Source organism: Pelodiscus sinensis, chromosome 28 (genome assembly GCF_049634645.1).
Source record: "Pelodiscus sinensis isolate JC-2024 chromosome 28, ASM4963464v1, whole genome shotgun sequence".
In the NCBI taxonomy this organism is placed as follows: Eukaryota; Metazoa; Chordata; order Testudines; family Trionychidae; genus Pelodiscus; species Pelodiscus sinensis.
The window spans coordinates 15,209,337-15,231,808 of NC_134738.1; the positions used below are offsets into that span (position 1 = coordinate 15,209,337).

The window sequence follows — 22,472 nt, forward strand, 5'->3', positions numbered from 1 at the left end:
ATAGCTCCCTGCTGGGATGTGCTGGCAGCAGTGCAGAATACAACAGTTTTAGCGGCTGTAGACAAAGTGATTTCAAAGAAGTGTTAATGAATGCATTGCTAACCGCCCCCTGCGAGTGAGTTGATGATATACCCAGCACTAACTGCCTGAGCATCCGCTTGATTTCTCGTTTATGGAGGACCCGCCCCCGCTGCACAACTGACAGAACGGCTCAAAAAGCTACTTCTCCATTCCGGTGAGGGACTCAAAGGAGAATAGGGCCTTTTGCTTTTCTTCCAGGAGACTGGACACGTGAGGATTAAGCTTCGAGTTTAATTTACTGGACTGCAGGGCTATACCTACACTCACAGCTTCTTGCACGAGAAATATGCAAATGAGGCTACGCGTGGACTATCGCTGAGCCTCATTTGCATACCGAATGAGCCGCCATTTTTGCAGAAGAGGCTCTTGCGCCAGAAGAAGCGTCTACACGGCCCCTTCTTGCGCAAGAAAACCCCTCTTGCGCAAGGCCGTTACTCCGATTATTTTCAGGAATAACAACATCGCACAAGAGGGGTTTTCTTGCACAAGTAGGGGCAGCGTAGACAGCTCCTTCTGGTGCAAGAGCCTCTTCTGCAAAAATGGCGGCTCATTAGGTATGCAAATGAGGCGCGGCGATATTCCATGCTTAGCATATTTCTCGCACAAGAAGCCGCGAGTGTAGACATAGCCCAGATGCAAAACAAATCCACAGCAACCTCCCTGTTTGGTCTGACGGAGCAGCCGGGGGAGTTCCCGTGGAAGACAGAGGGCATCACGGCGGGCCCAGAACACACCCAATTCCATCCGTTCCGTTAGCCACAGCAGGGCTGTCCTGCGTGCCCCCGGCCTGCGTGGAGACAGCGAATCCAGCACCGGGCGTGACCTGGGCTTCAGGACCTTTGTTTTCAAGGCCTCTCTTCGGTGCAGGATTCGTTTTCTCCTGGGAGAGGAGGGTGCTGCAGAGAAGGCAAAGGGGGTGGGGTGGCGCTCTGGAAAGCCCCCACTAGCCCATGAAACCGTCTCACCACTCACGCTGGGCCGAAATGCAATGGTCCCTTTCGGTCTTTAGGGCAGGAATTTCTGGTGGCATCCGGGATCTAGTGTCCTGCCATTAATGACGGGGATTCCCTGTTAGATTGATGCGTGCGGAGCAGAGCACTAATCTGGCAGCCCGTTCGAGTCTGTCCTCTTTAGGGGCAGGTCTTTCGGCCTCTGCTTCCAACCCCCCTTTCTTCTTGAGACTCCCGTTCCCACCGATCCCAGCAATCCAGGAAAGCCACACAGAGCCCATTCAAACGCCGTCTGGAATTGTCCTGTGTAGCTGCCTCACGGCAAGCGCAGGAGCCAGACACAGGCACGAGGACAAGTCCTTCCGATTTTCCAGCCATGCGGTACTGAAGAGACATGAGCTGATTGAGCCTGGGCTGTGTAGGTAATGGGTAGCGTATTGTCTGTGCGATTTGTGAGAGCTGTTCTCCATTCAAAGGATGGGTACAGCTGGATCACAGAGGTGCATGTTCTAGCAGACCTGTGTGTGTGTCTGCTCCACAAGTGTCACCAGTGCAACCTCCCAGGGCCGGTCGGCGGAACAAGCGCGCTGTGTTGCACATCACAACCCCTGCTCTGGGGCTCTGAAATGGCAGTGCCTGGGGGAAAAGGGCGCTCGGTTCTGCATTTTTCCCAAGCAGCCACCGGCACCTGGGGGCAGCTCCCCTCTCTCACGGCCCGCAGCGGTGTGAATCTGGAGTAGCTGCACTGAGAGCAATGGTCTTACACAGGTGTAAACAAACAGAATGTGGCCCCGGTTTGCTGTCTGTTACTCTGTGGTTGCCATAGCTCATCGTGTCCACCGGAGGAATTTTTTAATGAGCAAAATGTCCAGCCTCAGCAAAGGCCTCGTCTGTACTAGATGATGACTGCTCTGTAAATCAGCCAGAAACCGGGTCCATTATCCTGGGCAAATCCCTTAGGGTATGTCTACACTACCACCCTAGTTCGAACTAGCGGGGTAGTGTAGACATACCCTCTGTCAGGTGCACTACGCCAGTTTCACCTTTGCCTGTTTCGTTGGGACTGACTGGCTCTGCTGAGCCCCTTTAGATAAAGGCTAAACCATTTTAAGAGTAGCTGGAGATCATTAGTCTCTGGTTAAACTGGTGCATATTGCTAGCCTCGTCAGGGCCAAAGAGCAGGCATGGCAAAAAGCATGAGGATCCTCCCTAGGCCATGTTTGAAGTTAAGCATCTGCTTAAGGACTTTGCTAGACAGGAGTCTAGGTTTGTTGATTAAACTCTTTCAGTTTTGAAGTGATCTTACAAACAGAAGTGCGGCGTGTTGATTGTGGCGCTGGCCTTGACGAGAGCCGCAAGCGATTGTGTTACAGGGCAGAGCTGCTGCTGGAGCAGCACAGCTTGTGTATTCGAGCACGTGGAACTTTGCAAGAACAGCCAGAGAGAAACTTCAGCCACCCTGCCAGCTTTGGGGTTCTCTTCTGCCCCTAGAACTGGGGGGCAGCCCGCAGCCGGGGCAGCTTGGCAGGCAGCAGCCGGCAGCACAGAAAGACAAATAAATACTCACTGATTCTTTTTTTCTTTTTGCAACTGCAAAACTGAATCCTGATGCTTTAAAGCACATTTCCCACTCCCCAGACAGCACCTTCCGAGTGCAGGCCAGGGACATGCGGCGAGGGGAGCTTTAATACACAGACATTTCATAGGACAGCCAGCCTCAGCGATACACGGAAAGCCATGGAGGGAGAAGTGGGCGTCCGTAGGAATATAACAGCAGCCACCCCTGCCCCCCGTGAGTCATCGCGCATTTACAAAACCGAATGTGAATCGCGAGGGACCCGGGCGGGAGGGGACAACACTCGTCACTGCCCAGAAGTGACGCTCGCCGAGGGCAAGCAGTGGCCGCCTCACTCGTCCCAAGCTTTGCAGACTTTGTTCAGAGGGGTGATTTTATCGATGTCCCGCAGGGAAAGCCCCTGCCTCTCGCTCTGCCCGTTCTGCGCAGGGCAGGGGGCGCTGGGGGGCAGGCTCTTGAGGCAGACGGAGGTGGAGGTTTCCCTGTCCGTGAAGATCTTGTTGCGCACGCAGAAGCCGCTGGCGCTGCCCGGCCCCTTCTCCGAATAGACCTCGCGGTGCCCACGCTCCTCAGCGCACACCGGGAGCTTGCAGGCGGCTTGGAAGCCCCGCTTGAAGTTCTCGTTGAAGTAGCCGTAGATGATGGGATTGATGCCGCTGTTGGAGAAGGCCAGCCAGTGGGCAAAGGGGAAGATGTAGCCCGTCAGCAGGTCCAGCTGCTCGTCCTCCAGCTTGACATAGTCTGTGAACAGCATCAAGGTCCACAGGGGCAGCCAGGAAAGCATGAAGAGCAGGGCCACCAAGGTGAGCATCTTAATGACCTTGACCTTCCGCCTGGAGACGGCCGCGCTGCCACACTCCTGGCTCTCCACGCTGTGCTTGCTCACCGGGCCCGCCGACCGGTAGAGCTTGGCCCCGATCCTCCCGTACATGGCCACGATGAGGGTCAAGGGGGCCACGTAGATGTGGGCGAAAAGGACAGTGGTGTAGACCTTGTGCATCTCGCTGTTGGGCCAGGCCTCGTAGCAGGAGTACAGGGGGTAAGCCAGGCTCTGGTTGCCGTCGTGCACCATGTAGTGATCCTCAATCTGCACCACCGTGAGCATGACAGCAGAGGGGCACATGATGGCGATGGCCAGGACCCAGATGACCGCGATGGTGTTCAGGGCCTTGAGCAGGCTGAGCTTGGATTTAAAGGGGTAAATGATGCAGCGGAACCTGGTGCAAAACCAACACAGGGGTAGGTGAGTTCTATGCCAAGACACGACCACAGAGCAGGACCCGAGAGACGTCTAAGCACAAAGCAGGCCCGGATTCTCCTGGGACGTGGTGCGTGATTACCCTGGGCCAGGAAGACTGGTCGGTAACTCCCTGATCCTGCCCCGTTGTGCCCTGTGCCTGCAGAGGTGGAAAGGGGCAAGGCTCTACAATAGCTAATCAAGGGGTGAGCAATAACTGACCCGCAGGCCGGACGAGGTTCACCAGGATTTGCTCCTGGCAGGCCAACGCTGCTTTATTGACCTGCACTTCCAAAGGTACGGCCGCCTGAAGCGCCCATTGGCTGCAGATCACCGTTCCTGGCCAATAGGAGCTGCAGGAAGCGGAGTCTGGGTGCACAACACTTCCCGCAGCTCGTGATGGCCGGGAACAGCGCTCTGCAGCCAGCAAGAGCATTGAGTGGCTGTAACTGCAGCGGCGCAGGTCAATAAAGCGTCTGCTGGCCCACCAAGGGCTAACCCTGGTGAACCACCTCCAGCCTATTGCCCACCCTGACCTACGCCAACCACTTGCTGGATTTTCAAAACCACTTGGTATTGGCCCAATGCTGCTTCTGCTGAGGTCATGGTCAAGCTCTCATTGCAAGAGAAGAGGTGGAATCCTGGCCATTGACTTCCACAGAGCTTGGACCACATTCTGCAGTAGAGGTTCCTGTTCTCATTGATGACGTGTGTTGCCCAGTCATGGAGCAGGCCTCTGCTGTGCTCGGCGCTGCACAAACACAGAACAAAGAGCTGGATCTAAGTGTCAGACAAGCTGTGATGGATAGGTGGAGTGCTGGCCAGCACGCAGTGACTAAAGGGTTAAGCTCAGGTAGCTCAGGGTGTTGGAAGGGGGCCAGGAGAACCAATGGGATACAGGGCTGCAATTTAAACCCTGCTGCCCTTTCTTGTGTGCGAGTGCTAAGTGAAGGGTTGGAGGGAGCAAGATGCAGTAACCAGAATCACCATGCCTACAAGGAATATTGGGCGTGGGATTGAACTGGGCCTTGCAGTACGGATCAGCACAGATCGTGAGTAGCGAGAGGAATGCACGTTTAGTCACCATCAGGGTAATTTTGTTTTAGTTGCTTGGTTAAGCTTCTCTGTGTAAAATCCATGTGCTCTCCCCCCCGCCCCATTCACTAAGCTGTACCCAGAGATACTGTGTTCTCTGTGTTTTAATTTGTTTTTCTCAGTTGCTCTGTGACACCTAGCAACCAAGTCTGCTTTCTTAAGGCTCTCTGTTTGGTTTTGTTAATAAAATCATCCGTGTTAAGGTGATGATTTGATTCTTGTGTCCTGCAAGGTAACAAGTCTCCATGGGTGCTGCCTAGCCTGGGAAGTCAGCTATCAAAGACACACTTTGTTTTCTTCATTGTCTTTTGTTTCTTTTTTCAAGCTCTTTTGTGGCAGAGGAACTCGGGGTGCCCTAGGGAAGGAATTGAAGTGTTCCTTCCTGGTTTGTGAATATTCTTTAAAATCACTTGATGGTGGCAGCCTGTATTCCAGGCCCAGTGAATCTGTGACTCTGAGGAGTTTTTTTGCAAGAAGAGCCAACAAAGGCAAGGTATTTAAGGTCTTTTGTGGGCCCCCACCTTCTGCACTTGGAGTGCCGGAGTGGGGAACAGCCCTGATATGATCCCACTTCTGCCACCATGTCAGGGCGGTTCCCCACCGGACTCCTTATTACTGCTGAAATGGTCTAACACGGCTCCCCTTCTGAAGCCTGTCGACATGATCATGGTGGGGTTTATGTGGGCTCATGGTAAAGGAGACTGGACGATTAAGGTTTGTGGTTGTTTAGGAGGTGCTCATTCCTTGCACGAGGGGCAGAAGACAGGAGAGCTTTTAAATGAAAACCCAGCCATTTGGGGACATTTTTTCATGAAAATGTGTTTGGTCAAAAACCATCCCCATTAAAAAAAAACCCACCATCAACGAAACACTGTCCTGCCACTTAACTTGCAGCAAGCTCTAAAAATAACGTTTGTATTTGGCCAGGAGTATTGCCAGGTGAGCTGGAAGCAGGAGCCCTTCTTGCCTGGTATGTGACCTCTGACGGGCCATACCAGCTGCTCTCAGAGGAAGGTTCTGAAAAACCTGCCACGGGCATTTATGGAATAACCTGCCCCGGGGGATCTTTCTTCCTCACTCTGATCAGATAGGCTATGCCTAGACTACGCCGAAGTTCCGAAAGAGGATATGCAAGTTCTGAGGGAATTTGCATATCTTCTTCTGGTCTCACTTTCAAAAGCGGAGCTTTAAGGTTTGAGGTTCACACGGCTTTTCGAAAAAGAAGGGGTTGCCGAAAAAAAACACGTCCCGACTACTTTTGCTTTCGAAAGTAAGATCAGAAGAAGATTTGCATATCCTCTTTCGGAACTTCAGCGTAGTCTAGACGAGCCCTTAAGAGGCCACATGTGCCCAGAAGCAGGAAAATAGAACCAAAGGGCCTACCCTTCCATTCCAGCCTTATCTAGAGGTTGCAGGTACACTCATGACGCCAAATTCCCTCGGTTACCCTGCCCATAAGATTGCCCATAAGACCAAGAAAGGCTGCATTTGACTGAGCTAATTGTCTGCCGGAGCCACATTGTGCTGAGGTGAATGGCTGTGAGGAGGCACCCGGCTCGTCATGATTAAAACCTATGGGAGTGGAAATAACCTTTGTGATTCGGGCTGTTTCTTATTGGGAACAATTTTGGAGTTGTTAATTCAGCAGCTCTATAACCATTCTCCGAGTAATTGAGTTTTTAATTAAACGTACTTGTCTCGTCACCATATCAGCCTTTGGAGCGGTCCCCACTCAGCGTAGCGTCACAAATTTCAAACGTGACAGGGGCTGATAAAGGGAAGAGGAGCTGCCCTGTCTTGCCCCTCGTGGGGGCAGGTTCTAGCTGATGGCGGCACTCGCAGCTCTCTGTGGAGATCAGGGGCGGGCAAATACCGGACTCTGGGCTGGATCCGGTCTGCTCGGGTTAGCCCTGGCGGGCCCTCGCCACCATCTTTACCTGCACCCCTGCAGGTCCACGAGATCGCAGCTCCCCATTGGCTGAAGATGGCTGTTCTCGGCCAATGGGAGCTACGATCGCCCGTGCCTGTGGAATCGCTGGTAAATATAGCACCAGCGGCCCACCAGGGGCTAATCCTGGGGAACCGCCACCCTGTCCTTGCCCCTCCCCGGTGTAGAAGGAGCTTGGGGCTTGCAGGCATCCCTTGGGCTGGCCTGGCCCGGGCCTCTTCGTGGCAGCAGAGCACCCGCAACCACACCCACACGTGGAAGGCGTGGCCGGTGCCGCCAAGAGCTTCCCCAAAGGCTGCGCGCTTGATGCTACCGTCCAGCTCGTGCCTGCCTGCGCCCCCGCCACCCGGGCTATTGTCGGCGCTGCTCTGTGGGCCACAGACCCCACCTGGCCGGCAGCTCTGCAAGCGCACGATGGGTGGAGGCGACCCGGCCGACAGGCCCAACAAGTGACCTTCTCCAGGGCCATCCTCAGAGTTTATGGGTCCTGACGCTGCACTCCTGAGCCCCACGCCGCGCAGCAGGGGAGGGCTGAGGGTGTCGTAGAGCTGTGATTTTTAGACTCTTCACTCACCCCCGTGGGAAATACTTTACAGCGGATTTTAAACTCCGGGCCTGTCGACGTGTGGTCGGTTCAGACACCAGCAGTATCAGCTTGGGGCGGGCAAATGCCTGTTCGACGGCTTCATGGCCACTCGAATGGCCCTTCCCCAGGCGTGGGGTCTGCCCACCACTCTGCCAGGTGGCGTTACTTCTAAAGTCACTAGCTCCTCTCCGGAGGAAGCAGGGATAGGAGGAGGCGGGAGGGTGGACACTAGGATCCAGCGGTGCCCCAAATTTTTGGGAGCCCCACACAGCTGTGTATTCTGCACACGGGGCCCTGAGCTTCTCCGACCGGGCAGGATTCGCCCTCGGCGCCGTAGCAGGGCAGCGTGGGGAAGCCGGCGCTGCCACACCGGGTCCTGCTCCAGTCCTGGTGTAAATCTCCAGGACTCTTTCCCCCATTGAACGGAATGGGAGTCGCAAAGGACTTCAGAGCCCGGCGCTTTGAACCTGGCACCGAAGGGGCTTTATCTGAAGTCAGGGCTCGGGGGACGCTGCTGCGGATCCGCTTCCCCTCCCCCAGCCCCTTCTCACCTGTCCACAGCAATCGCCACCAGTGTGAACACGGAGGAGGCCACGGACATGCCCTGCACCAGCCCACTCATCTTGCAGACGCCGTTGCTGAAGGGCCAGCCTAGCAGAAAACAACCACACGCAGGGTCAGTGGGAGGCGGAGGGAAGCTGACGCCCCCCTCATGCCCCACCACTCGGCTGCCCCAGGAAAAGCCACGGCGCTTGGCTGTCCCATGGGGAGATCGCCCGGGAGAGTGACGGGAGAGGATGCTGTGGCCGAACACAGCTCCAGCCGCGGGCTGCAGCTAACGAGACTCCCTGCAGCCTGCATGCTGAGCCCCCACCCAGCAGAGAAGCTGTTGGGGGGACTCCATCGTTCACAGCTCTTCTCTGCCAAGCCATGAGGTGCTGCAGGGCAGAGTAGTGTGGAAGCCCGGACCTGGGGCAACTGGCCCCGTGGCTCATTGAGGCGATGCATCTGGGTCCTGTGGGAGCTCTGGACTTGCCATCACACAGAGTGTTCACTAGCTGGGTTGCGGGGCAGGCAGGGAGCACAGCAGGTCTGGCCTGGTGTCTCCTGGCAGTGGCAAGTTTGCTCAGGAAAACAACTTGCTGCCCTTCACCCTCCCAGGATGTGGAGCACCAGCAACCGCGGACGCGTCAACGTGTTAGACAGAAACAACCAGAAGTCCGGTGGCACCTTAAAAGACTCACAATTTTGCCCTGGAGTGAGCTTTGGTGAACCGCGACTCCCTTCCTCGGAGGCAGGATGGGAAAGAAAAAGAACCAGAGAGTGGGGATACCGAGATTACGTCAGAGCGAATTCAATCCGGGTAGATGTGGAGACGAAGGTTGAGTTGGCTCTGATGTGACTCTCCCACGGCTGAATCCCCACTCTCTGGTTCTTTTTCCTTCCCTTCCTGCCTCTGAGGAGGTGCATTGCCACTCTCGAAAGCTACACCAGTACAGAAGAGATTATCGATAAGATGCCCCCGGACTCCTTGTTGTTTTTGTTGAAACAGACGAACACGGCTCCCCCCGGACCTGAGCTAGACAGGGGCATTGTTTTTCCAGGGTCCAAGGCCAAGAACACAGGTGCCAGCTGCCTCCCACGTGACCCCTCTGGAAAGGGCATTATTCCCTGCTGCTCCTGGGAAGGGGCAGGCAGAACTTAGTCTTTCGCCCTGCCCAGGCCATGACAGCGCCAGGGAAAAGCCCATGTGTGCTCCAGAGGGGTGGGAGTGGCCGTGCTCAGCAGACACTCCCTGAAGCCCATGGGAACAGCACTAATCCCTGCGGAGCACCCAGGCGCCCGTGAGCTGGCTCAGGAATGCAAGCAGAGAGGGTCCTGGCCCATTCTACAGTGCAAGCGGCACACAGAACAGTAGCACCCCGGTTTCCAGATCCAGAAGGCAACCGCGGGCTTTGGACCAAACCTGCAGCCCCCACAAAATGCACTGCACCGTGGAGCAGAGCAAGTGGGCTGGTCCCTCGGAAGTCCATGGGAGCTAGAGGCATTCGCCCCCTTTGCAAACGAGGCAGCATTTATTTAGGCTGTGTCCGCACTGGGGAGGTTTGGCGACAAAAGGGCTGTCGAAGGCAAAAGTGAAAAATGATCAAACCGTTTTTTCTGCCTCCCGTTATCGATATTTCATGGCCATCTTGCTAGCACCCTGTGGACAGATAGAGCAAAGCATTGTGGGTAAGCATCCCACAATGCGGTGGTGCAGGAAGGCAGAGCTGATCCCTGTGCTTTTTGGGATTCCCTCAGAGCTCTGGAAGCTCCCTGTGCTGAGAAATGTCAAAGCAGCAGGGCCGTCTCTCCAGCCCTCCAGCTGCAGCAGCAGCCTTCCTGCTCCTAGCCAGGCAGAACAGGAGCAGTCCAGTGAGTTGCTCTTTGTTTGTTCCCCAAAGGGAGCAGCTCACTCAGCTGTAAGACACTTCCCGGAGCTCTGAAAGGGGGAGGGGCACTGGCCTGCAGGGCAGCAGAGCTCACAGAACACTAAGCAGAGCCAGCAGGGCACAGTCAGATACTGGCAGAAGCCAGTTCTCTCGACAAAACAAACAGCAGAGTCCACACTGGCTCTTTGTCACCAATAGAGAGAGGGGAAAAGACAAAAGTCTATGCCAGAGCTGGGAAGTTTTTTGTAGCCAAAACTTGTTGTTTTTCCAAAGGCAGTTTTCGGTGACAAAACGTGCCAGTGCGGACTAGCTCTTATTAGGGATCTGTTACAAGGCACCAAGGTTTGCAAATGCTGTCTGGTTTTGCACCACTGGTGGGACCCTAACTGATCCCAGTCCCTCTCAGATGTTCACATCTTCGTGCGTTCCCATTGCAATGGCAGTGCCGGTGTTCTAAGGCTGCTCAGGTCGGACTCGTTCCCTTTCGTTGGGCATTTATAAGCCAATTTACTTCTCCAAAGCAATACGTCTCAGCCGACACCTCCCCTCCTGAGGCAGAGGGATGTAAACAGCCTGGACAGCGACAGAACGTGCCTGAGAACCCAGAAAATGGGATTGGATCGCTCAGCACTGCCTCTCTTCTCATTAACTCTTGCCGGCGGGACGCTGCTGGTGTTCTGGCCAGCACCGAGAGCCCTGGAGCCCCCCTCTCTCCTTACCTGTGATTAAATTGTCCACCAGTGTGGTGGGCACACAAAAAATCCCCACCAGCAAGTCGCTGATGGCCAGGTTGAGGATAAAGAGGTTGGTGACGGTTCTCATCCGGCTGCTCCTCAGCACCACGAAGCAGACCAGACTGTTCCCAACCATGCACAAGGCAAAGATAAACAAGTAGGAGATGATATAAATGGCAGCAACGGGCGGGGAATGCTGGTAATAGGGCAAATAGGTCAAGTTCCGATTATGGGCCGTTAAAGAAGAGACTGTCTTGTTGATTCTGCCTTCTGACTCCATCCCGGAGCCATCCATGGCATGGCAGGAATCCCACTCCACTGCAAAAGACCACAGGAGAATTATGGGGATTTCTGTGTTTTGACAAAAGAGACGTTTCGGTGTGGAAGGTTTGTGACAAGACCCTCCAAAAAATGAGTATCGGTCTCAGAGGAGTTGCCGGGTTAGTCTGTAACTTTAAAACCAATGAGCAGTCCTGTGGCACCTTAGAGACTAACAAAAATATTGGCTCATGGGGTAAACCCCATCAGATGAGTTAGAGTGGAAATAACAGAATCCACAATATACGTAACAGTAAAAGCGGTTATCTATCAATTGTAGGACCCATGCTAATGAGGGTTATTAGGCGGGCTGGATGTGTCCCATTCATTGCTTTTGATGTGAAAATGTGAACATCAAAAGCAGGGGAAATTGGCTTTGTAGTGTGTTAACCAGTTAATGTCTATTCCAGCCCAGGATGACAGTGTAAATGAATTCCAGTTCCGCACTCTCTCTCTCTGTAATTGGGTGATAAAATGCCTGTGCAGAAGAAGGGCTACTTCTAAATCCAGGACTGAGTGCCCAGACAGGTTACTATGTTCCCTTGCAGGTTTGTGTGTTATCATTTCTGATGTCTGGTGTGTGTCCATTTCTCCTTTGTCGCAGAGACTGGCCGGTTTGGCCACAGACGTGGCAGAGGGACGCTGCTGGCACCTCATGGCCTAGAGCACAGTAGTGGATGTGCAGTTGCATGAGCCCCTGCTGTGGGGGTGTATGTGGTTCAGTCCTGTATAGGTGTGTGGACAGAGTTGGCAAGGGGGTTCCTGGGGGAGTGTAGCTGACGTGTAGTGTGTGGCTGCTGGAAAGGATTTTCTTCAAGTCGGGGTTTGTCTGCAGGCGAGGACTGGCCTGTCTCCCAAGGCCTGTGAGAGTGAGGGATGGTTTTCCAGGCTAGGCTGTAGCTTGTCAGTGGTGCACTGGAGGGGTTTCGGGGTGTGCATAGGGGTGTCAGTGTGACACAGACCGAGTTGAGATCGGTAGATCTGCATCGGGCTAGAGGCCAAAGCGGGGACAGGTGGATTGGTGAAAACCAGAGAAATGAGCAGGAATATTTGTGCAGGGCACTTTGCCTGGATATGTACAAACCAGCTTGGAATGCGGCAGATGAAGTAAACAACTTATTAACTCCTGGACAGAACATTAATGGGAGAGACAGGGCTGAAGGGAAAATCCACCCGGCAGAAAAGTCATCTGCATAATTGGCATTCCATTATTGGCTTTGTGTAATTAGTTTAGGTACATAATGAGGGCGAGCACAATGACACCATGGGAGCGGGAGGCACGGCTGTGTAATTATTACGCCTTTTAATGAGCAGGTGACACAAGAAACCAGATCCTCAGCTGGTGTGAATTGCCGGCTCCCCAGAGCGCTGAGCGGATCTGCCCTTCGGGTTCCAGGCCAATTCCATCCCCTGCATTTGGAGTGTCTCCCTGCCCCCGGGGAGGTCTGCATGCTCAACAAGGGAGAGGGCTAGACCCCAGGGAGGGAGCAGGGGGCTTGGTTTAGGGGCAGCTAATAGGACAGGGGGAAAGGCCTGAGGCAGAGCTGCCGAGGGCCTGGGGCAGCTGACGTGGGTTTGTAGGGCTTGGACTGCAGAGCTCTGAAGCTGCCCCCTGGCCGTTCCCGCTCAGGGTGTGGCTCTGACATGACCCCACCCTCCACCCCATCTCCGGGGCTGTCCCGCTGTGATTGCCACTGTGTTTTTAAGTGCAAAGGACTTTTCACAATGGGCCCGTGGTGAGGAACGGAGCGCCAGCGTCCACCTCTGGCCGCTCACCAGAGGAGAGGGCCTCAGGGAGGAGTAACTCTGGGTATCTTGACCCAGGCCTGCATGACAAAGGAGGGACGCATGGTCTAGGGAAAACCCTTCTTGACTAGACGTCCGTGGCTTGCCAACACCCCCGGTGGAAGGACCACTCGAGTGATGCTGACCGGGGCTCTGTCTGGGTCCAGTGCTGTTTCCGTGAGTGGCTTAGGGCAGAGGACACCGCGCTGGGAGGGGCTGCAAGCACCCGAGCGGACGGGCTTCGAATCCGATGAGAGCTGGGTGGATGGAAGAGCTGGGCGAGAGCCGAGCGATGAAACAGCAGCGACGAGTGCGAGGTGCTGCCGAGAATGGCCAGCCTCAGACGCGGGAATACCTGGCCCAGCAGCAATACCGCAGGCAGGACGTTTGGAGTCGTGTGGGGCTGTATGAACAAGAGTGGGGTTCCATTGTTCCTGTGTTAGACGGGGAGGGGGACATATGGCCCCCAGCTTGCCTGGACCTGGCCTCCCCCGCTAGGCTCCTGCACCCTCCCTCACCCCACACACACTGAACCCTGCATTTCAGAGCCTGTGGGGAGCACAAAATCTATTAGCCCAGCCCCCCCAGGCTCTGGTAGGGGAGGCGAATGTGAGAGAGTCTCTCTGCTTCTCAGGCGGGGCCCCGTCAGCGAGAGGTCTGGCGTTTTGGTTGGTTGGTTGTTCTCACTTTTGTGCATCCCTGTGACCCAAAAAGGGCTCCCAGCCCCGTGCTAGCCATGGGAGGTATCATCCCTGTGCGCTAGGCGAGGCCCCTCCATGGCCAGTTCTGGGGACTGCGGATTAGGGAAGTGGGAACCAATTGGAGGGAGTCCCGAGGGCGGGAGCCACACGAGAAGAGGTTTGGAAATCTCGGCGTGGGAGGAAAGGTTGAAAGAACTGGGCCTGTTTCGAGAAGAGAAGGGGGGGGGGACACCGGTGAGTCTCCAAATGCATGAGACTGTGACGGGGCGTAGCCACGAGCGGGCCTGGGTGGGCTGGGCCACCCACTAACCATTCAGACCCACCCGCCCCCTGCCCTGCCTCTGCCCTCTGGAGTGGGGGGGCCTTGCCCCTCTCCTCCTGGGCTCCAGCTGAGCCAGGGAAGTGGGGTCGGGCGCGGGCCCTGCTCCGCTTGCTTAGCACTCCTGGCAGGGAATTGCAGGCTCCATGCTCCAACCCCTGGAGCAGTGGGAGGGGGGCACAGGGGTGGGGGTGCAGGGCACCCATTTTGAAGGGGTCTCCCTTTTCATTGCACCCTGCCCCTTGCCACCGCTCCCTCCCACACCCTGCACGCCCTCCTGCACCCAGCCCTCCTCCCGGCCCTGCCCCCCAACTCCCTGCCCCAGGTCACAACCCCCTTTCACCCAAACTCCCTCCCAGACCCCACAGCCCTCCTGCACCCCAACCCCCTCCCCGAGCTCCCTTCTGCACCCTCCCTCCCAGACCCTGCACCCCTCCTGCACCCAGCCCTCCTCCCGGCCCTACCCCCCAACTCCCTGCTCCACGTCACAACCCCCTTTCACCCCAACTCCCTCCCCGAGCTCCCTTCTGCACCCTCCCTCCCAGACCCTGCACCCCTCCTGCACCCAGCCCTCCTCCCGGCCCTACCCCCCAACTCCCTGCCCCACGTCACAACCCCCTTTCACCCCAACTCCCTCCCCGAGCTCCCTTCTGCACCCTCCCTCCCAGACCCTGCACCCCTCCTGCACCCAGCCCTCCTCCCGGCCCTGCCCCCCAACTCCCTGCCCCACGTCACAACCCCCTTTCACCCCAACTCCCTCCCCGAGCTCCCTTCTGCACCCTCCCTCCCAGACCTGCCCCCCTCCATTAATACCATGGATGCGTGCGGCCCTTCACCACTCAACCAGAGTCTCGGAGGGCCCCTGCCCCTGCCAGACATTAGCGCCCAGCCCAGGTTAGACCGGCGGGAAAAGGTTCTGACCCCAAGGGGAGTTAGGCGCAGGAGGCTGTGGACTCCCCGTCCCGTTTGAGAGCAGCTTGGACAAAGGCCTCGCAGGGCCGGTCGCGGGTTGTGTGGCCCTGCCTGGGGCAGGGGCTGGACTGGGCGCCGCGAGGTCTCTGGGGGGTGGCGGACGGGGAGCTGGGAGGAGAGTTTCTATCGAGTTTGCATCCAGAGAAAATACGAAGTGGGGGAGGGGGGGTCCGATCCTCCCCTCCCCTCCCCCTTCGCTCCCCCAGAGATGGACGCCCCGGGACGGAACGGGCCTTTTCCCTCCTTCACCTCTGCTGTTGGCCCGCTGGCGGCGTGGGACCCTGGGGGCCTCCTGCCGAGGGCGGCTCTGGGCCATGAAGCTTCGCTGGACCAAGGGGGTTTGTGGGCTGCCTGGTGCCGTGACAGCCAGGTCGGAGAGCCGCTTGGAAGCTGGTGGGCTCCCTCCAGGGAGACCTGCCCTACACCCTGAGCAAACTCCCCGGGGGGCCCTAGAAGCCACCGGCTGGGCTGGGCTGGGCTGGGCTTTCGGGTGGGTGGGGAAGTCCAAGGAACCTGCTCCACTGTGGCCCAGTGAGGATCAATCCCCCCCCCCCCCCACTCCTTCCTCATGCAGCCGGCCAGTCCCATAGCTCCACGGGGAACCGGGGCTTCACCCATCCTGCCATTAGTCTCTGTCCAGTTGCGCCCAGGGACGCATCCCCAGGTGCCCGGGTCCCAATCCGTGTGGCCCTGCTGCAGGCCAGGGACAGAGGGCGCGGTACTGCCCCCTCCTTCCCCCGCCCTCCCCGCAGGCCCTGATCTTTGACTTTCCTTGCACCCCGGTGCTGCCCACAGTGTCCACACGGCTGGAGTCCCGCTAGGGCCTCGTGGAGTTCTCCCCCCACTCTCCGGAGCCACAGGGCAGACCCTCCCGGGCTGCAGCCTCTGCCCCTGCATTTGGCTGGCTCCTCCCCACGCCTGGTGCCAGGCACGCAGGGGTTCATCTAGGCTGTGCAAGCGGCAGCTGACACCTCTCCCCCGGGGACCAGAGCCGCTAGGACCCCAGCAAAGGAGGTCGCAAGTGGCCTGGACATCACGCAGTGCAGATAATGGTCTGGCCGTAGCCCCGGGGGACAGCCGTGGTGCAGCCATGTGCCCAGTGGACAGCCCGGGGGCGGGGTGCTGGCCCCCAGAGCCCGATTCAGCGGTGCACGGATACAAGGGGTTCCCTGCCCTCTCCTCCAGCCCCCCACAGCCAGTGTGCCACGTGGAGGGGTGACATCTCAGCCCAGGCTGAGTGACCCGGGCCCTGCACTCTCCCGGGGGCCTGTTGAGTTTCGCCCATTAGGGGAGCACCGATCGATCACGTTCCCCTGAAAGAGCTTTCAAAGTTCCCTGCTCCATGGTGCCCTTCTCTGACCCGGAGGGTCTGTGCTGGTTCGGAGAAGTTAGCCGTGCCAAGGCTCTCCCTGCGTCTCATTCTGCTCTGTGGATCCATGACCCATCACTTACCGGGAAACGTCAACTACCTGCCCTAGCTCCCTCTGCCTCCTTGAGAGGGGGGCGTCAGATTTCGCATCCATTTCGGCTGTCCGGAGAACAGCGTCCCTCCTCCGCAGGGCAGCTGCACAGACTATCCGGAGTCATTTCCTTTCTTACCTGTGTGCTCTAGGAGTCGAGGGAATCCTTCCTCCAGGCTGGCCGGAGCAGCTATCCACTTCCCATTTAAAATCTTCCGTTCCCAGCACACGAAGAATGGGCCCGTTTAAAGAAAGAACAAAAGAAAGGTCTGATCGCTGCACGGTCTAACTGGGACCCCTCAGTCCATGGCGCTGCGGTGGAAATAAACGCGAGCCGGTTCCGTGCTGGCAGGGGGGCGGGGCGGCTGTTTCTCACACGCGTCTCTGCCGGCGCTCAGACTGAATGCAGCCTCCGAGGTCCCCTCTATTATACAGACAAGAGCAGTGATGTCACCGAAAAGGCTTCAAAATGCAGAGAGACCCGCTGGAAGGGCCTCCCAGGGCGAGGATCTGTCACTTTCCCACTTCTCCCCCCCTCCGAGCCCCGTCTCGCCGGGCAGCTGTTCCATTGTTTTGGTCTAACAACAGGGTTTGACCATCCCCTTTAAAGCAGCGTCGAATCACTGGGGGGGGGGGGCAGATCTCGACCCGGCTCTGTCATCGGCAGGTCTTGGGGGCAGGCCTGGGGGGCGTGGGGATGTGATTAAGGGTTTGAACAACTTCGCCCCAGCCTCTCCAAGCACCTGACAAAATCCACAGCCCTTGGGAGGTGAATCCGATCCCCTGCTCCTGGAATCACAGAGCACTGGAACGGGAAGGGACCTGGACAAGCATTAAGCCCAGTCCCCTGCCCTCACGGCAGGACCCAGCCTGGTCCAGACCATCCCTGACAGGTGTCTGGCCAACCCGCTCTTCGGTATCTCTAATGATGGAGATTCCACAGCCCCCTAGGCTGACCTGGGGGGGAAATCTGGGACCCTGACAAGGGCCCGGCCTTGCCCTTCGGCTTCCCATTCCCAGCCCCCTGCACGGACTGAACCAGCTCACCAGCCCTAGGATCCCTGCTGGCCAAACAGCTCCGTGCAAGACCAGAATTCCCAGGCCCCACCCGCCCCGGGAGCGCTGCGCTGTCCTTCGCCGTCGGCTGAAATCGCAGCCCCTTACGCGTTGCTTCTTTCAGTGCTGCCTCCTGGCGCTGGTCTGGCAGCCGGGGCCCAGCGTGGGCACCATCATTCCGGACGCTGGCCCAGTGGAAGAGGCGGCTGTGCCGGTCACACACACGGGATGGGCCTCTCCGCAAGGCGGAGCACGGCGCCGAGGCAAGCAGGAGGCAGCGGGCGGGCGGACAAGGGGGCGCCGGGTTAGTTTGTGACTTTAAAAACAAGGAGCCGGCCTGGGGCACCTTAGAGTCAGTAAGGTCTTCAATGGAAGTAAAGGAGCAGCCCTTTGGGCAGTCAAGCCTATGGGTGTCAGTTAATTAGCTTCAGCCAGCCTTGGCAAGGCACACTAATGCTTTGGCTGGTCATATAGGCACGTCCCTGGGGAAATTACAGTCAGCCCATCCTCTTAACCTCAGTATATGCTGGAATGAAATTCAGCAGATAAATCTGACGCAGGTTAGGCACAACACTCATCTTTCTCCTGGCTGTTTTACCAGCAGGAGCTTACATACTGGAGTGAAATATCTAGGCAAGGGAGCAATGTTTCCTGTAAGCTGTGCACTTGGGCAACTGTGCCTCAGGAGAGATTCCAATGCCACCCAGCTGATCAGCAGGCAGCATGTGTTTCTACTAGTGGTGCACATCTGCACGTGTGTCAGTGCACAGAACAAAATGTATTCTGCACACGGATGGAAAAATAGAGGGAACATTGTTAGGGAGATGCTATTTGTCTCTACAAATGCAAAAAGTGCGAATAAACAGGAAGAATTGGAAGTATTGGTACAATATGATGAATTATGATTTCACTGGTGTCCCAGACACTTGGTGGGGTAAATCACATTACTGTATGATAGATACAGAGGGGTATAGCTTATTCAGAAAGGACAGGCAGGGGGAAAAGGGAGGTGATGTTGCATTATAGGTCAAGAATATATACCCTTGTGCTGAGATCTAGAAAGGGGTGATAGGCAAACCAGGTGAGAGTCTCTGAGTAAAGACAAAATGGGAAAATGCCAGGGTATCTCCCCTGGTCAAAAGTCTCATATAAGTCTGGATCTGCAAAAACATCAAGGAGTCCTGTGGCACCTTAGCAACTAACAGAGTAAAACCCACTTCATCGGATGAATTGGAGAGTGTACGGAGACAGGGGAGGGGTATCTATATAAAGAAGGAGGGTACTTGGGTAAATGAGGCCAATCAAGTCAGGATGTGGAAATGTGGCTATCAGGAGAGGGGAAATGGCTTTGTAGGGCGTTAGCCAGTTCAGATCCTTGTTCAATCCTAAGTTGACAGTGTTGAATTTGCCAATGAGCTCCAGTTCAGCTGACTCCCTTTGTAATGGGGTTTTGAAATTCCTTTGTGGGACGGCTACTTTTAAATCCATCGCTGAATGTCCAGGGAGGTTAAAACATTCCCCTGCAGGTCTGATGTGTGTCCATTTCTCCTTTGTCATAGAGACTGTCCGGTTTGGCCAACAGATGCGGCAGAGGGGCCTTTCCGGCACATGATGGCCTAGCGCACCCGAGTGAATGGGTCTGTTCCAGAGCAGCAATTCAAGAAGTCATTTGTGTGTCATTTGTAGAGCACATAGCAGAAATACCCAAACTGCGAGGCCTGACAGTAAATGGGGGGACTTTAACTATCCTGGTGTCTGTGGGGAAAGGGATATGGCAACTTCCTGAAGGGGGTTCCAAAGAGGCTGGAGAGAGGCTGTTCTCAGTAGTGACAGATGCAGAACAAGGAACAATGGGCTCAAGTTGTGGTGGGAGAGGTCCAGGTTGGATAGTAGGAAAAACTCTTTCCCTAGGAGGGTGGGGAAGCGCTGGGAGGGGTTCCCTAGGGAAGCAGTGGAGTCTCCATCCCTAAAGGAGTGAGGTCTCTTCCAGCTCGATGGTTCTATGATTCTATGAATAGAAAATGTCCCCCAAACACTTGGCATGTGCTGGGGACAGCGTCTTGTTTCAGAAAGTGAAGGAAACAGGCTGGAGGTGGCTCTTTCTGAGCAGCAGGGAGGAGCTGGCAGCGAATCCGAAGGTGAAAGTGGCCGTGAGCATGCTTCATTCTGAACATACGCTGAGCGTCCACGCGGAAAGAATAATGGGTCTGATTTTTAAAATGTCTAGCAGCCCTCCCTGAGGACAACAGAGAACTCCCCTGCCACACACGTACCCGGCTCCTGGGAACAAAGGGGACTGCTGGGTGGTAAGCATTTTTTTTAAATCTTGCCATCTGTATACTCCCCCCTCGTGAAAAAACATGGGACAGCCCCTAACTAACCTAATAACCTTCTGATGGCCCTGCAAACTGGGTGTTTTATAGGTGGGGAAACTGAGGCACTAAATGGGTTGCCCGGGGTTACAGGATCACTCAGCTACCATTCGCACACAGAATCCATATGGCAGGCTGGATTTACACGTGCCCTCGCCCTCCACTTCACATGAAACACTGTTGAAACCCTGCCCCGTGCCATGTCTAATCTGGGGTCTGAGCCAGAGAGCCAGTAACCAACGCTTTTAGAAAGTGCACGTTGGCCATCTTTCAGAGCAGCGCACCGGGAAAGGATTCAGCAGCCAAAGGAAGCCCTAAACAATGAAAGAGCTCATCTGCATATCGCATTGCAAATGCAAATCATGCTGGTATCCTGGGATTTGTCACTTAGTCCATTGGCAACTCCGTCCATTTGTTAGGTCCATGATTACCGTTCAGGGGAGCCCCGTGTGCCGACAATAGGCTACCAAGTCACAGTGCTAATCCACGCGGCCTTCAGCGTGAGCCAGTGGGGGGCCAGCCAGGTGTTCTGTCTGGCAGCGGGTATGCGCCGCCAGATGCCCGTGGATTGCTGGAACCACTTGCTTTAACTGCATCCTGCCCAAGGGCTCTCTTCCTGCAAGGCAGAGCCCTCTAGCCACCTGCATGACCATCAGCTGTACGCCTGTGCCCCGTTCTCTCCCCGCACCCCAGATCCTGCAGCGGCCGTGCAGCAGGACAGCTGTTGCTATCGACAGGCGAGGTCTGTTCTCGTTAGGAATTTGCAATAGCGGTAGCGCCGCGAGGCCCCAAGCAGCACAGGCCCCGTGGCACTAGCTTGCTGTGAATATATCCGTGGTGAAAGACAGTCACGGCCCTCACCTGGCTCACGCTCGAAAGACACAAGGCTGGGAGAATGGAAGGGACCGGACAGGTGAGGGGCTGAGGCCTAGATCGATTAAGGGATTTGCCCGAGGTGGGGTGGGGGCGGAGGTGTCACACAGCGCTCGAGGGCACAGTGAGCAATGCGGTGCTCGGTGCGTCTCCAAAGCCAACCCCAAGTGCTGGGTCTTCTTGGTTCCCCTCTCCCGGGTGGTTCTCCTTTCCAAAGCCGGATTCTGTGTGTGGGGCACCGACATGCCCCCAGTCAAAGGGATCTAACTGGGCTCTTGGGGGTCACGGCTGTGGCTTTGCTTTGGGATCCGCTGGGAGAGAACACACACGTTCCTCCAGCCCATGGAGCAAACCCCTGCCTTTAGGTCGCTACTTCCCCACCAATGTGAGAGTTGCACTAAGTATGGGCCGGATTCCTCACGGCCTTCTGCCTTGCACCTGTGCAAAATGCCCCCTTGTGGCAGGGGTGGGCAATCATTTTTGATGGGGGCCGCTCCGAGGTTTGGGCCGCACTTTTGCAAAGAGGGGATGCGGAGGCTGGGTGCAGACTGGGCTCGGGGTAGGGGATTTGGGGGCAGGAGAGGGTGTGGGATCTGAGAAGGAGTTTGGGGGACAGAGGGGGTTGTGACCTGGGGCAGGGGGGTGCAGAGGGTTTGGGTGGTGACCTGGGGCAGGGATTTGGGGTACAGGAGGGGGTGGGGAGCCAGAGGCTGGCTCTGGCCAAGAGGCACTTACCTAGGTGGCTCCCAGCCAGCAGCCCAGCAGGACCTTCGGGTAGGCTCCCTGCCTGCTGCAGCCCCAGGGCTCAGTGCGGCCGGCTGCTCCATGTGCCTCTCTGTGCCACATGCAGCAGGGGGAGGCTTTGTGTGCTGCCCCCGCCCCCAGCACAATCTCTCAGCTTCCATTGGACGGAAATTGGCCAATGGGAGCTGAGAGCTTGTGCCAGGGGCGGGGGAAGTGCACAAAATCTCCCCGCTCCTGACGCATGGTGCAGAGGCACGTGGACCAACCAGACGCTTTGGGTGGGCTGGGGTTGCTCCCTGCCTGAGGGTCCCCTGGCAGGACGGGCCGTGGGCCGGATTCAAAGGCTTGGCAGGCCGGATCTGGCCCACAGGCCACCTCTTGCCCATCCCTGTTCTGTGGGAATGTTTTACCTTCCCTTCGCACCCATGTTAATAGCAACACCGGGTCCTACGCTCCCTGCCCCGACTCCGCGGTGCAATCCTCGTGCAGGAGGGCTGTCCGTGCTCCCGTTCTGGTTTGCACACATGGCGCACGGGTGCAACGCCTCCCTGAAGGGTAAGCCCAAGGCTGCCTGCTAAGCCGCCGCCTTTAAATCCCTCCTTAAAGTCCTTTTCCACCATGGGTCCTGCAAAAAGCTGGGCAATGGACCCCAGCCGGCTGACTGGACCCCGCTCATGGGCACTTGGTGCCCCCCGTTAGTGGCGTGCTCCTGAGGCCCAAGTTCTACACTGGGGGAGCAAGCGGCCTGTCTTGTCCTCGGGTGTGCAGCCCCTGGCGTAGCCCTCTGCGCCACGACGCAATACACGCAGCAAATAGCACGAGCAACGAGGACAATCCACCTGAAGTTCGCCCTGGTGCATTTTCACTCTCCTGTGTGATGGAAACAAGGCTGCAAATGCCTCCACCGGCCATGATTGCCCGGCGGTGCAGCAGCTTATTTAACTGTCCCCGCTAACAAAGGGAAATAAGTGTTATGTTTTGCTAGCCAGCCTGTTGCGCAGGTGGCTAATTGCAGTCATTTCATCCCCTCCCCGTGCCGGGGGCGGGAGGAACTCCCTCCAGCCTCTCAGTCATTGGGATTTGAGTCATTGTTTTCTTGACGTTTTACTCTCCGTAATCTGAAAGGTGCAGCCGGCTCGTCTGGTGCTGAAGCTCCATCCGAAAAAGACTGCAGTCAATATTAATTCATATGACTCTATGGCAGGCCTGCCTAAACCCTCCAGCGCTCCAAAC

At 56.6% G+C, this 22,472-nt stretch overlaps 1 protein-coding gene across 1 annotated transcript; it reads right to left on the reverse strand.

Moving 5' to 3' along the window:
• Window positions 1–2,706: 2,706 nt before the first annotated feature.
• LOC102462709 (neuropeptide FF receptor 1-like) lies at window positions 2,707–16,615 on the reverse strand. Its single transcript, XM_075910809.1, has 4 exons — window positions 16,334–16,615; window positions 10,625–10,957; window positions 8,025–8,124; window positions 2,707–3,824 (listed from the first exon to the last, which is right to left on the reverse strand). Exons 2-4 carry the CDS (start codon window positions 10,932–10,934, stop codon window positions 2,939–2,941), a joined length of 1,296 nt encoding a protein of 431 aa, XP_075766924.1. The 5' UTR covers window positions 10,935–10,957; window positions 16,334–16,615; the 3' UTR covers window positions 2,707–2,938.
• Window positions 16,616–22,472: the final 5,857 nt, after the last annotated feature.

Coding starts and splice junctions, on each gene's coding strand:
- LOC102462709 (XM_075910809.1), bottom strand. CDS start 10,934: ATGGATGGCTCCGGGATGGAGTCAGAAGGCAGAATCAACAAGACAGTC. Junction 8,125..10,624: donor GGTGGACAATTTAATCACAG/GTAAGGAGAGAG, acceptor GTTTTCTGCTAG/GCTGGCCCTTCAGCAACGGC. Junction 3,825..8,024: donor GTGGCGATTGCTGTGGACAG/GTGAGAAGGGGC, acceptor GTTTTGCACCAG/GTTCCGCTGCATCATTTACC.